At 36.0% G+C, this 15,957-nt stretch overlaps 1 protein-coding gene across 1 annotated transcript in view; it reads left to right on the top strand.

Annotated features, from left to right (window-relative positions):
• The window catches only part of LOC127711867 (uncharacterized), a 68,306-nt gene that overhangs the window by 25,436 nt on the left and 26,913 nt on the right, over positions 1–15,957 (top strand). The window contains exons 13-17 of the mRNA XM_052218031.1: positions 1,161–1,351; positions 2,310–3,001; positions 6,432–7,897; positions 9,404–12,615; positions 14,094–14,396. Coding sequence (XP_052073991.1) covers positions 1,161–1,351; positions 2,310–3,001; positions 6,432–7,897; positions 9,404–12,615; positions 14,094–14,396 — 5,864 coding nt within the window. The remainder of the gene's footprint in view (positions 1–1,160; positions 1,352–2,309; positions 3,002–6,431; positions 7,898–9,403; positions 12,616–14,093; positions 14,397–15,957) is intronic.

Below are 15,957 nucleotides of genomic sequence, written 5' to 3'. Positions count from 1 at the left end.
CTATCGTGACATTATAATGATATAACATCGTGCTGTCTTAGCTGAACAACACGTACTTCCAACTGTACGTCGTGTATTTTTAAATGAGCATATTGTATGGCAAGCCTATCGTGATATGATTATGATATAAGATATTGCTATCATAGCTCAACATCACGTACTTTCAACTGTACGTCGTGTAGTTTTAAACAAGCATATCGTGTGGTAAGCCTATCGTGACATTCAAATGATATAACAACGTGCCATTTTAGCTTAACATCACGTACTTTCAACTGTACGTTGTATAGTTTTAAATGAGCAAATTGTATAATAAGCCTATCGTGATATTATAATGATAAAACATCGTGCTATCGCAGCTTAACATTACAAAATTTCAACTGTACGTCCTGTAGTTTTAAGTGAGCATCTGAGATTAACACGTTGCATCGTGTTGTTTTAAGTCAACAAATTGTATGGTTAGCCTTTCGTTTCAATATAGTGGTGTAGCATCGTGTTATCTTAACTTAACATCATGTACTTTCAACTGTGCATCATGGTGTTTTAAATCAACAGATTGCATGATAGACCAATCGTAATATCACAATGATATAACATCGTACTATCTCAGCTCAACATTTATTAATAACAAGTCAGCACCATACATTTTAGCTATTCATTTTATTTGTTATCATTGCTGTCGATGTGGATGACTGAGCAGTATCCATCTGCAAGCTAACATCATGCAACGTCAACTTCACATCATGTACTTTAAACCCAACGTTACGTGTGTTTGGCATATCATCACAACACTGTGACTTATCATTATACTAATACGACTAAAGCACTTGTCATTGCAAGTCAACATTGCGCAGATTCAACTTCGCATATTGTTATTTAGAGTTAGCATTTTGATAACTCAATTCATCATCACGCTGTCTTAACTTTACATTTTAAGCTTCAGCATAACGTTTTGTAAATGTCTAATATATGACAGCTGAGGCTTTCCATACCTATCGATATTTGTGGAAAGGAGGTATAAATGCTAGGACTTCGGCTGACAGAATATGTCGTTTGGTATCCAAATGTTTTTTTTGATATGGGTATGAATTTTTTTAGAGATGGGTATACATTTTGTGAACTAAAAACAGAATATGTAGTTTGATAATACACTTTAATTTCAGATACAGATGGGGAGTAGGAACAACAGTTGGAAGAGATGATATTGTACCGTTTAAAAATAAAACATTTTCCCGTGATGTGAAGGATTCCTGTGCTGACGTACAGTTACAACACAACATGACATATTACTCCACTGTTATAGCTAAAAATAGTGCACTGAATCCTAAAACTGTGAAGGGATATTCTAATGGAGGTAATTTATACAAATGTTTGGGATCATGTAGAAATAGAAAAAAAAATGTTATAATGGTTATCTGGGTGCATGTGTCTAGTTTTAGTGAACTTAAGTTGATCCCATCTTTTTCACATTAAACTCCTAGCTCTTTTAATTATTTACCATCATACTGGGTTCACCTGACCTCGACCTCATTTCATGAATCAGTTATCAATGTTAAAGTCAGGTGATATGGTCCATTTCTCAGGTCAATTATATTTGGTGAATGGAATTATTGTTAGGTGTACATACAAATAAGAAGATGTGGTATGAGTGCCAATGAGACAACTCTCCATCCAAGTCATAATGTATAAAAAGTAAACAATTATAGGTCAAAGTACGGCCTTCACCACGGAGCCTTGGCTCACACCAAACAGCAAGCTATAAAAGGCTCCAAAATGACTAGTGTAAAACAATTAAAACAGGAAAACAACGGTCTAATCTTTATAAAAAACGAGAAACACTTATGAAACACCAACAAACTACAACCACTGAACAACAGGCTCCAAGTCTGTCTGGTAGTTAATATCTCACCTTGGCCTCATTTTCATAGTTCATTGTTCAATGTAAAGTTTTTGTGTTTTGGTCTGTTTCTCAGATACTATAAGCAATAGATCAACTATATTTGGTGTATTGAATGATTGTAAGTTGTACATGTCTGTCTGGCAGGTACCATATAATCTTGACCTCATTTTGTGGTTTTTGGTTAATATTGAGTTTCATGGTTAGGTCTGTTCTATAAGCAATAAGTTAACTTATTTTATTATATAGAATTACTGTAAGGTGTTCATGTACTGTTTGTAGTAAAACCTTTATCTAAAAGACTTTCAAAATAAGATTAAAATTAATTAGTTAAGCAGGTTAGACATTTCAGCATTTGCACTCTCGTTTATAAAAGTTTTTATGTAAATATTAAACATAAACCTGTTTATTATAGTACTTATTGACACAACAGCACCTGTAAAAGGATGGATTGTGGATGGAAATATTGGAAAGAAACATGACATGAACTTTTCTTCAGAGACAGCTGAGGTCTCCTCAATGTGGGGTGGATTTAGTGACCCAGAAAGTGGAATTGTCTCCTACAACCTAGACGTTTATATAAACAATAAACTCTCACAAACATTTGACAATGGTATAAAGACAGAGTTTGTGGATTACTCACTGAGTATGAAACATGGCGATCATATTTATGTCAAACTGACAGCTAAAAATGGAGCTGATATTTCCAGCGTCATGAGATCAGATGGTTTTACTATTGACCAAACTCCACCCATTGTTAAATACCTGTATGACACAGAAGATGGAAAACATTATCAAAGTAATGGCACACGCCTCAATCTGAAGTGGGAGTTTGAAGATCCTGAATCTGGGATGAAGGAATATCGCTATTATATTGAAGACTTTCATCAAGGTCAAGGACAAAAGTTTTATCCAAAAGGACAAGATTACATCACACTTCCCATAACTGAAAAAAATATTACGGCCACTGTAGTTCTCTCTAACTTAAATCTCCTAAGTGGACACAAGTATTCAGTGAAGGTTGTGGCCATTAACCATGCAGATATGCCAACCTCTCAGGAATCGACAGGTGTTATGATAGATACTACACCTCCTGTTCTGGATAAGGTAATACTCAGGAATCAACAGGTGTTATGATAGATACTACACCACCTGTACTGGATAAGGTAATGCTCAGGAATCCACAGGTGTTATGATAGATACTACACCTCCTGTTCTGGATAAGGTAATACACAGGAATCTACAGGTGTCATGATAGATACTACACCTCCTGTACTGGATAAAGTAATACTCAGGAAATGACAGGTGTTATGATAGATACTACACCTCCTGTACTGGATAAGGTAAAACTCAGGAATCTACAGGTGTTATGATAGATACTTAACACCTCCTGTTCTGGATAAGGTAATGCTCAGGAATCCACAGGTGTTATGATAGATACTACACCTCCTGTACTGGATAAGGTAATACTCAGGAATCGACAGGTGTTATGATAGATAACTACACCACCTGTACTGGATAAGGTAATACACAGGAATCTACAGGTGTTATGATAAATACTACACCACCTGTTTTAGACAAGGTAATACTCAGGAATCTACAGGTGTTATGATAGATACTACATCTCCTGTACTGGATAACGTAATACTCAGGAATCTACAGGTGTTATGATAGATACTACACCTCCTGTACTGGATAAGGTAATACACAGGAATCTACAGGTGATATGATAGATACTACACCTCCTGTACTGGATAGGTAATACTCAGGAATCCACAGGTGTTATGATAGATACTACACCTCCTGTACTGGATAAGGTAATACTCAGGAATCCACAGGTGTTATGATAGATACTACACCTCCTGTACTGGATAAGGTAATACACAGGAATCTACAGGTGTTATGATAGATACTACACCTCCTGTACTGGATAAGGTAATACTCAGGAATCCACAGGTGTTATGATAGATACTACACCTCCTGTACTGGATAAGGTAATACACAGGAATCCACAGGTGTTATGATAGATACTACACCTCCTGTACTGGATAAGGTAATACTCAGGAATCGACAGGTGTTATGATAGATACTACTCCTCATGTTCTAGATAAGGTAATACTCCAGAATCGACAGGTGTTATGATAGATACTGCACCTCCTGTACTGGATAAGGTAATTCACAGGAATCTACAGGTGTTATGATAGATACTACACCTCCTGTTCTAGACAAGGTAATACTCAGGAATCTACAGGTGTTATGATAGATACTACACCTCCTGTTCTAGACAAGGTAATACTCAGGAATCTACAGGTGTTATGGTAGATACTACACTTCCTCATGTTCCTGTACTAGACAAGGTAATACTCAGGAATCGACAGGTGTTATGATAGATACTACACCTCCTGTTCTAGACAAGGTAATACTCAGGAATCTACAGGTGTTATGATAGATACTACACCTCCTGTTCTAGACAAGGTAATACTCAGGAATCTACAGGTGTTATGATAGATACTACACCTCCTGTTCTAGACAAGGTAATACTCAGGAATCTACAGGTGTTATGGAAGATACTACACTTCCTCATGTTCCTGTACTAGACAAGGTAATACTCAGGAATCGACAGGTGTTATGATAGATACTACACCTCCTGTACTGGATAAGGTAATACTCAGGAATCTACAGGTGTTATGATAGATACTACACCTCCTGTACTGGAAAAGGTAATACTCAGGAATCTACACGTGTTATGAAAGTTACTACACCTCCTGTACTGGATAAGGTAATACTCAGGAATCGACAAGTGTTATGATAGATACTACACCTCCTGTACTGGATAAGGTAATACTGAGGAATCTACAGGTGTTATTACAGATACTACACCTCCTGTACTGGATAAGGTAATACACAGGAATCTACAGGTTTCATGATAGATACTACACCTCCTGTACTGGACAAGGTAATACACAGGAATCTACAGGTGTTATGATAGATACTACACCTCCTGTACTGGATAAGGTAATACACAGGAATCTACACGTGTTATGATAGATACTACACCTCCTGTACTGGATAAGGTAATACACAGGAATCTATAGGTGTTATGATAGATACTACACCTCCTGTACTGGATAAGGTAATACTCAGGAATCTACAGGTGTTATGATAGATACTACACCTCCTGTTCTAGACAAGGTAATACTCAGGAATCTACAGGTGTTATGGTAGATACTACACTTCCTCATGTTCCTGTACTAGACAAGGTAATACTCAGGAATCAACAGGTGTTATGATAGATACTACACCTCCTGTACTGGATAAGGTAATACTCAGGAATCGACAGGTGTTATGATAGATACTACACCTCCTGTACTGGATAAGGTAATACACAGGAATCTACAGGTGTTATGATAGATACTACACCTCCTGTACTGATAAGGTAATACACAGGAATCTACAGGTGTTATGATAGATACTACACCTCCTGTACTGGATAAGGTAATACACAGGAATCCACAGGTGTTGTGATAGATACTACACCTCCTGTACTGGATAAGGTAATACTCAGGAATCCACAGGTGTTGTGATAGATACTACACCTCCTGTACTGGATAAGGTAATACACAGGAATCCACAGGTGTAATGATAGATACTACACCTCCTGTTCTGGATAAGGTAATACACAGGAATCCACAGGTGTTATGATAGATACTACACCTCCTGTACTGGATAAGGTAATACACAGGAATCCACAGGTGTAATGATAGATACTACACCTCCTGTTCTGGATAAGGTAATACTCAGGAATCCACAGGTGTTATGATAGATACTACACCTACTGTACTGGATAAGGTAATACTCAGGAATCCACAGGTGTTGTGATAGATACTACACCACCTGTACTGGATAAGGTAATACTCAGGAATCTACAGGTGTTATGATAGATACTACACCACCTGTACTGGATAAGGTAATACTCAGGAATCTACAGGTGTTATGATAGATACTACACCTCCTGTTCTGAACAAGGTAATACACAGGAATCTACAGGTGTTATGATAGATACTACACCTCCTGTTCTGGACAAGGTAATACTGACTGGAATCTTCAGGTGTTCTTGTAGATACTACACCTCCTGTACTGGATAAGGTAATACAATTTTAGAATTAAAAAGATTAGACTGTAACATATGAAGATAAATGTGTACTCCCACTAGAATTTAAGTATCTTTTGTTCTGCAATGAATATGAATAAGCCCCAATGTGGTGATAAAGTTCAGATCTCAAGAAAATTTCTAAAATATTTTTTCAGATTTTCAAATTAAACATTTTCAGTGTGCATCAAAATGACTTGAAAATTAGTACATATGTTCATTTTGAAGTGAACTTTAAAATAAAATGCCAAATTAGGGTTTTGATCCATTTATTTTGCACGACGAAGAATGTGATGTCTTATGGATACATATTCTTGTTCATTCAAAATATTGTTATGCCAAGTTAACAAACATTAAATTTTATCACATGTTCTTCTTACTTTCCAGATTCATCTTGGACTTCAGACAGCTCCTCAGGAAATTAGTGATGATAAACGCTTTATTGAACATGATGATCAGCATAGCATAACCTTGACCTGGAAGTCACATGATTTCCAAAGTAGCATTATTAAAAGTTATGTAGCCATTGGTTCCTATTATGGTGACACTTCTGTAACAAAAGGTTTCCTGGAATTTGGAGCTGAACGTAAGGTTATCCTGAATGACCTAAATCTTAAACCAGCTTCTGGAAATGATTCTGTATATTACTATGTCCAGGTCAAAGTTGAAAATGGTGCTGGAATGTTCTCCGAAATAAAGAACTTATCATTACCAATTAAAGTTCTGAAGGATAACATCCCTGGTAAAGTTTTTGATGGCAGGAATGACCTTGAGGATGTTGATTTTACAATTGACAGAACTTCGGTAGGAATGTCATTTGTTGGTTTTGAAAGTGAGCAATGCAGCATTGTAGGATATGAATGGGCCATTGGCAGTCAGCCATTTTATTATGATGTCCTTCCGTTCACTAGATATGGAATAGTTCTAGTGAATGATACATATGGACGAGGTCAAATCCACACAGAACTTTATGAGGGATCAACTTATTATGTAACAGTTAGGGCACAGACAGGGCATCGGTGTAAAGAGGAATATATCCTGTCATGCTCCAATGGTTTCTCATTAGATACTACTCCTCCTGACATCAGAATGATCAGTTTTGGAGAGGAAAAGATCAACCCAGAAACTATCACAACAAGCTTGTATCAAAATAGAACAGATTCACTTGATTTCAGATGGGAGTCTAAGGATGCTTTCGGCATTGTTAAGAACTGGTGGTCTATTGGTTCTTTACCTGGGAAGCATGACATTCATCAAGTTACCGTAACTAAGGACAATTATATACCAGCAGGATCAGTCTCATTTAAACATGGACAGACATTCTTCCTGAATACTGGTGCCATAGATAAAGCAGGGAACCAGAGAGTCGTATCGTCTCCTTCCATAACTGTTGATACAACCATACCAGAGATCTTAGATTTGAGATGTACACAACATATATCAGTTCTCAAGTCTCTTGTGGACTGTAAATGGGAAATGATCAGGGAATTTGAAAGTACCATAAAGAATTTCACTGTTGGAGTTGGATCTGTAGAAACAAAGACAGACATATCTCTTTTCCACAAGCAGGACACAAATAGACGTTCCTGGACAAGAGATTTATTAACCAGAATTAAGAACAATAACCTAACAGAAATATACATCATCTTCAAATTAGAAAATGTACTTGGAATGGCTAAAACATTACCATATAAGATCATAGTGGACAGAAGTATACCCATTGGTGGAAAAGTTGACATTGTGACCAGTATTGACTTGGATGAACCAATCATGAAGCAGTATTGTCAGATCCCACTTAGCTTTATTGAATTTACAGTGAATGGATGGCAGGATGATGAATCAGGCATAGAGAGGTAATTGATATTCTCTACTGTAGAATAGGAATAGCTCTTAGTATAACATGTCATTTCTTTCTTAGATTAGACTTTCACATACAATATCTTGGAAAATGAGTTGAACTTTTGTTTCAATATTCTAAATAAAATATGTGATTAAATTTGAAAAGGATGTGCATGTTGGATAGGTCAAATGACTAAACTGTTGTGTGTATAAACAAGATTTATTTTTCACCAGTTATTGGTCAGGTTGATTCATATATTCTTATTTTTATAGTTTGTTCTTACATGTATGTTGTGTCATAACACCACTGTCCCAGGTTAGGGGAGGGTTGAGCGCTCACAAACCCTGCCACATTCTCTATGTGCCTGTCCCAAGTCAAGTCTGTATTTCAGTGGTTGTCGTTGGTTCATGTCTTGTCATATTTGTTTTTCGTAAATTTTTTTGTTATAGATTAGGCTGTTAGTTTTCTTAATTGGATTGTTTCATATTTTTTATGTCGGGGCCTTTTATAGCAGACTATACTGTATAGGTTTTTCTCATTGTTGAAGGCCTTACGGTTGCCTATAATTGCTTACATCTACTTTATTTGAACTTTGGTTATTGGCAATCATACCAAAACTCCTTATACATGTTATATAATGCATGTTGTTTTTCTTTAAGTTGGTTGTTTGTTGAGATATCACTTAGATTAAGTAATTCTGTTACTTCCATTATGCAGTAATATATCTATTTGAAAAAAAATTAAATTAAATGAACCTAAAAAAAAGAACATACACAAGTATTGTATCACACAGTACATCACTGAGATATACACAAGTATTGTACCACACAGTACATCATGGAGACATACACAAGTATTGTACCACACAGTACATCACGGAGACATACACAAGTATTGTACCACACAGTACATCATGGAGACATACACAAGTATTGTACCACACAGTACATCATGGAGACATACACAAGTATTGTACCACACAGTACATCACAGATATACACAAGTATTGTACCACACAGTACATCACAGACATACACAAGTATTGTACCACACAGTACATCATGGAGACATACACAAGTATTGTACCACACAGTACATCACAGAGACATACACAAGTATTGTACCACACAGTACATCACGGAGACATAAGTATTGTACCACACAGTACATCACGGGGACATACACAAGTATTGTACCACACAGTACATCACCGAGACATACACAAGTATTGTACCACACAGTACATCATGGAGATACACACAAGTATTGTACCACACAGTACATCACTGAGATACACACAAGTATTGTACCACACAGTACATCACTGAGATATAGTTTTTTTTATAGTTTAACTTCATTTGAGTTTATACTTAAACAGAGCTGCATACTAAATGTTTACTTGTTATCAAAAATCATGTTTGTTGGGATTTGGAAACATTGTTATAATTACTTTAAACTAAATGATAATCCCCATAATACATTGTGATATTTCAGCAATGCTTTTATTGCTCAATTTCAGGTATGAAGCAGCCATTGGAGCATATGGAAGGACAACAAATATCCAAGATTTCTCTTCAATAAATGGTATAGACAAAGTTTTAATCCCTTACTTAAATATGGATGATGGCAGTGATGTTACAGTAACAGTTCGAGCATTCAACAAAGCTGGATTGTATGGACAGATGACCTCTGACCCTGTGATTATTAGCCTGGTACCTCAGCTAACTGTAATTGATGGAAACAGTCTTGAGGATGAGGACTACCAGACGTCACTGAATGTCATTCAAGGTTATTGGAAGTATTCAGACAGATGTAAGATTATATCTGCGGAATGGTCTGTCGAGGATATTGCTGGAAATGTATTACAGGATTACCTCCCCTTGCCTGCAGCAGGATCTCATTTCTACTCTGATGTCATGAATCTTACAAATGGAATAACTTACATTAGTATCATTCGAACAGTCGATGCACTTAATAGGACAAGAATTGCTAGGTCTGATGGGATAGCTGTAAAGATAGAACCCCCTGTTCCAGGGACAGTCAGGGATGGGGAGAGAGACGATTTAACTTATCAAGAATCTATACATGAATTACTTGTTAACTGGGATCCCTTTGGAAATGCCAAGTCTCATGATCCAACACAGAAAATCAGAAAGTATGAAGTAGCTATAGGTACTGACAGAAGATATGCTAAAACCAGGAGCAATGTACACTACTTTGTTGATGTTGGACTGAACACCTCATATTCATTCAAAAACATGAACTTAACGGCCAAAACTGTAACATATTATATGACAGTAAGAGGCTACAGCAATGCTGGCAGCTACCAGGAAGAAAGCTCTAATGGGATTAAAGTAGGCTACCATGATGAAATATTCCCTGGATTGGTAGAGTATAGTACAGTACAATCATACACTGATAAACTATACGTATCCTGGAGTGGGTTCCAAGCTGATATGGGCATTGATCAATTCAGAGTCGGTGTTTCTACATTTAAACCAATACAGTTGCCAAATATAACACTTAACTGTAAAGAGTATGATAAGTACATTCCTGAATTTGATGTGGTTCCTCTCTATGATGTTGGAATTGATACCTTTACCGAAATGAAGAATTTGTCTTTAATTCATAGTCATCAGTATTATGTTGCAGTAATAGCCACAGACTCTACACACAGATGTATGGGATCTTTTGGTCCATCCCTAATGATAGATGCCACACCCCCTTCAGCTGGAGAATTATATCTGCCTGGTGGAGTTGGTCCAAATGCTGCATATGTTTTTGATCCAAAGAGACTGGGAATATCCTGGACTGAATTTAAGGACCCAGAAAGTTCTGTACACAAGTATGAAGTCAAACTGTATTCTGGAACCACATGTTATGATGAAGGAAAACTCCTAGAAGATGGCATTGGTAGTAGTTATTCTGTTATAAGATCAACTGATGTAACCAGTGACCTTCAAACTGAATTCTACGATTTAAAACTTAATAGAGCATTTACCTATGTAATAACTATAAGAGCTATCAATGGAGCTGGATTGACGACAACAGTCAGGTCCCCTCCAGTACGGTTAGATACAACACCACCTGTTCCTGGGGCTGTCAAAATGGGAACTGACTGGAAATCTGACATAACCTTCCAGTCTTCTACAGACAAGATGGAGGGAATGATTGGGATAGCTCATACAGAGAAGGCATCAAAATGTCCGAGACAAGTTCAAGTCTTCCCAGAATTCCAGTCATCAGTGCAGATAGAACCAATAGGATTAGACTTTCATTCAGAATGTATAGTTCGTAAAGATGACACATTATCCTTGTTCATTCGCCACGATGACCAGTTACAGCATATAATAAAGGGTGGTGTAAAATTATCTTCTCATAAGATCCTAGAGGGTAACTATAGTACCATACTGAAAGCTGCATCTGGGAACCAGATGGTTACTAGTTGGTTCCTGGCTTCCAATTTTGATTCTGTGTTCTCTGACTTTGTTTTCAGTCTCCCAGATAATGATAGCAATGTGGAAATGGAAGGTATTGGAAACTCCTTAGCTGTCCCTATACTGACCAGTACAACTAGAAGCAAGATGTTTACTGCAGAGACTACTTACTCCACAGATTTGAAGGCTGATGATGAGATCAGCGACAATACAACTGATGATGGATTAGATAATACAACTGCAGCCTATAAAACTGTAACAGGTTTCATTACTTCAACATTGAATCCAGTAATTGCTAACCAAATTAAAACAACCAAAGGTCATGGGAATATACAACTGAATGGCTCAAATGACCCTGGTACAGAACTTCTAGATCATTACGGAGTCGGCTTCCACATTCCTGGTTACCAGTTTAATGTGAAATGGTATGGTTTCATATGGATAAGAGACAAGTATAAAACAATCACACGACAAGTTGAACTTAAATTTGACCCCACTGTAACTTATAACAACTTTATTGTCAATCTAGAAAAGGTCATGACTCCTATTACTACAACTTGGAGTATTCAAGTGTTTCTGAATGGAGAAACCATTGTCCAGTTTAACGGAATACAGTTTAAGGACTTTGGTGTCTCTGGACTTTATACCTGGAATAAAGATAATTATTTTCCTCCGATAGAAAACATAATGGATCCTTTCATTGGAGAAGCTGTTATAACAAGTCTGAAAATACCATTGCCTAAAGTTGATAGTATGAAATGTGTATATGGAGCAGCATTTTATGATGGAGAAAGTCAAATAAAGGAATTGTGGGTAGGAATATCAGATTCTACAAACAACACAGATTCCATTGCCCCAATGACTTTGTATAGTACATTTTGTATTCAGTGTCAATCTGGTTGTAACATCGGATGTGAAAAGTCATGTGCAGAAAAACGTACAGAAGATTTTGAGATAATCAATATTGTTGTTAGAAACCTGTCACTTACACCTGCTACAGTGGAGAAGTCAAACTACAGTTCTGTAGACGACAATCAATTCAATGCCACCACATATTATTACAATGTCAAGGCAGTTAATTTTGCTGGACAAGAAACTCTGATTCATTCAAAGGGAATTATGGTGGATACAACTCCTCCAGACTTGCAGTATGTGAGATGTGTGGATCCTTCTAACTCTATGGAAGAACCAACTACATACCAGGGTACTAACAGTAGTATGGGAGCTTACTGGGAATGTAGTGAAGATGTGGGAGACATTGTGGATTATATCATACAAATTGGAACAGAAACAGGTATGATATTTAAGTTATCTCCCCCTGAAACATTGTGGATTATATCATACAAATTGGAACAGAAACAGGAATGATATTTAAGTTATCTCCCCCTGAAACATTGTGGATTATATCATACAAATTGGAACAGAAACAGGTATGATATTTAAGTTACCTCCCCCTGAAACATTGTAGATTATATCATACAAATTGGAACAGAGACAGGTATAATATTTCAGTTATCTCCCCCTGAAACATTGTAGATTATATCATACAAATTGGAACAGAGACAGGAATGATATTTAAGTTATCTCCCCCTGAAACATTGTGGATTATATCATACAAATTGGAACAGAGACAGGTATGATATTTAAGTTATCTCCCCCTGAAACATTGTGGATTATATGATACAAATTGGAACAGAAGCAGGTATGATATTTAAGTTATCTCCCCCTGAAACATTGTGGATTATATCATATAAATTGGAACAGAGACAGGAATGATATTTAAGTTATCTCCCCCTGAAACATTGTAGATTATATCATACAAATTGGAACAGAGACGGGAATGATATTTAAGTTTTCTCCCCCTGAAACATTGTAGATTATATCATACAAATTGGAACAGAGACGGGAATGATATTTAAGTTATCTCCCCCTGAAACATTGTGGATTATATCATACAAATTTGAACAGAGACAGGTATGATATTTAAGTTATCTCCCCCTGAAACATTGTGGATTATATCATACAAATTGGAACAGAAGCAGGTATGATATTTAAGTTATCTCCCCCTGAAACATTGTGGATTATATCATACAAATTGGAACAGAAGCAGGTATGATATTTAAGTTATCTCCCCCTGAAACTGTGGATTATATCATACAAATTGGAACAGAAGCAGGTATGATATTTAAGTTATCTCCCCCTGAATGTTTTTAAGGCAATATGAATATATTTGTGATAGTCTGTCAATCCGTCTGTCATGACCAACTTTGTAGCTCTTTTGTCTTGATTTACATCAAAAGTTAATGAATTATTGTACATGATATGAAAGGTGTATGCTTTTGGTTATGTGTACAGTTTAAATGAATTCTATGCCCTTCAACAAATAAATGTTACTCTTTTTATAAAAAAATCCAAAAGTTTCAATTAAGCACAGGGGTTTGTTACAATTTGCCGGGTTTACTATCCATACGAACCCCGAAAATTTTTTTCCATTCCGTATTGATAGTAAACCCGGCAAATTGTAACAAACCCCTGTGAATTAAGTATCTATCAGGTTATAAACGTCTTCAAACAGACTTGCAAAAAATGTGCTTAGTGTGTTTTTTAATATTGGGTCTATTTCTATGTTGATATTTAAGAGAATAGCAGTATCATCCCACCTACAAGAAAAACCAAAATACTGTTAAGATATTAATAGCATATTATTTGTCTGAAATATAATATTAAATTAATAACCCTAACCCTAACCCTAACCCTAAAATTATTTTGCAGGTAAATCTGACATCAAGCCACCTGTTTCTGTTGGATTCAGTAAGAAAATCAAGATAGATGGACTGAGGGGTAAACTCCTGCATGACCATATCTATTTTCTCACTGTGACAGCTGTTAACTCAGCAGGCCTGACGTCCCAGGATTCCTGTAATGTTACCGTGGAGATCATACCACCAGATGTTAGTAATGTCACCCTGTCATACATGTACAGTGATGATGTTGTAGATGATACCATATTTACAGCAGAAGAACATGATATTGGATTAAAATGGGATGGAGGGAGAGATGATGTTGCATTTTATGGTCAGTATTATAATCTTTTTACTATGTGTTTATGTGTTTTATTATGAGTGCTAAATTTAGACTTATTTATGGATACATTGTGAAGATGAAAGCGTAAATATACTACATTTTACATTTCATTGTACAAAGAAAATTATCATCAAAATGTTCTTGGCTTCTGTGATTTTAAAGAGTGATCAGTAATGCTTCATTATACCTTTTACCTCAATTAATTGCCTTTAGAAAAGAAGACAAGATCTACATTTAAGATAATGATGAAGGAAATTTTCCGACAACTCATTATTGAAGTTATTGCCCTTTAATGATGCTTTTTACCAATTTTTTGCATTTTGCCTTTTATGATAAAAATTATAACAGATAAGTAGAAACTTTGAATAACAAAAATGATCAGCAAGACAAGATCCACAAACAAGTAAATTTTTGCCTTTATATTTAGTAGACTGTCTCTCTTCATAGGAATGTTTGCCGTTAAATAGGATTTTTTTCGCCCTCATTTGTGTTTTGAGCAAAAACTGAAGAAAAAAGAGAGAAATTAAACAGACAAAATGATCAGCAATACAAGATCAACAAAAAAGAGATTTTTGTCATGAATTCTAATTTTGGCTACAATGTCGGAGAAAGTCCATTGTTGAATATGCACATAGACCTAGGTGACAACACAGTTTTTCTAGGAGTTATGCCCCTTTGAACTTAGAATTTCTGTCTAAATGTACTACTGCAGGGTTTGTCATCACAACTTCTCTGAATTTACACTACAGTACAGAATTTCATAAAACTTTAAAGATAATAAGAACATACTTTGTAGATGTGCATATCAACAGGAAATTATGATTAATTTTTTTTTGTAGGCGTTTCGCCCAATTTTACTTAGAATTTTGGCCTAAATATACTACTGCAACAGTTTGTTATGACAACTCCTCTGAAACCACACAACAGAATTTCATGAAACTTTGTAGATAATAAGGACATACTACAGTGATATTGTTTGCCTCAGATTACAGCCGAAATTGGACCTTTTCCCCTATAGAAAATTCCCAATTACTAAAAAAAATGGCTTAAAATTCCTCCCAAAAAGTTTTACATTTTCCCCAAACAGTGATGGCATTGGTAGTAATGTTTGTAAATATCGTACTCATGTTATTATTTTGATATTAGAAAGCACTTTTGAGATCCGGTTTTCTGATCAGAATCATCATGGTGTTTGTAACACGTGGTTTTCAATGCATTAAGTACCATCATTGCTTCTGTTTCTTTCCCCTCTTCGAAAAGTACCTTTCAGGTTGAAAATGTCTGACAACCAAAATATACATGAAAACAACAGTGCAAAAAAGACAGCAAAGGTCAGCAAAAAATCGGAGATGTGTTTAGAACAAAATTTCCAAATTTCCCAATTTCCATAAAAAATATGCATTTTTCCCAATAAAAAACGGTAGAGGTAGTTTTGAAAAAAGACAACAATATCACTGTACTATGTAGATGTGCATATCAACAGGCAATTATGATTCCATTTTTTGTCTCGCTTTACGGAGTCAAAAAGCGAGACATAGGTATGTTGTTTCCG

The sequence above is a fragment of the Mytilus californianus genome, unplaced genomic scaffold, assembly GCF_021869535.1.
Source record: "Mytilus californianus isolate M0D057914Y unplaced genomic scaffold, xbMytCali1.0.p SCAF_8, whole genome shotgun sequence".
Classification (NCBI taxonomy): domain Eukaryota; kingdom Metazoa; phylum Mollusca; class Bivalvia; order Mytilida; family Mytilidae; genus Mytilus; species Mytilus californianus.
Note: the sequence above shows the minus strand (reverse complement) of the source record. Positions and strands in the feature narration are given on the sequence as shown.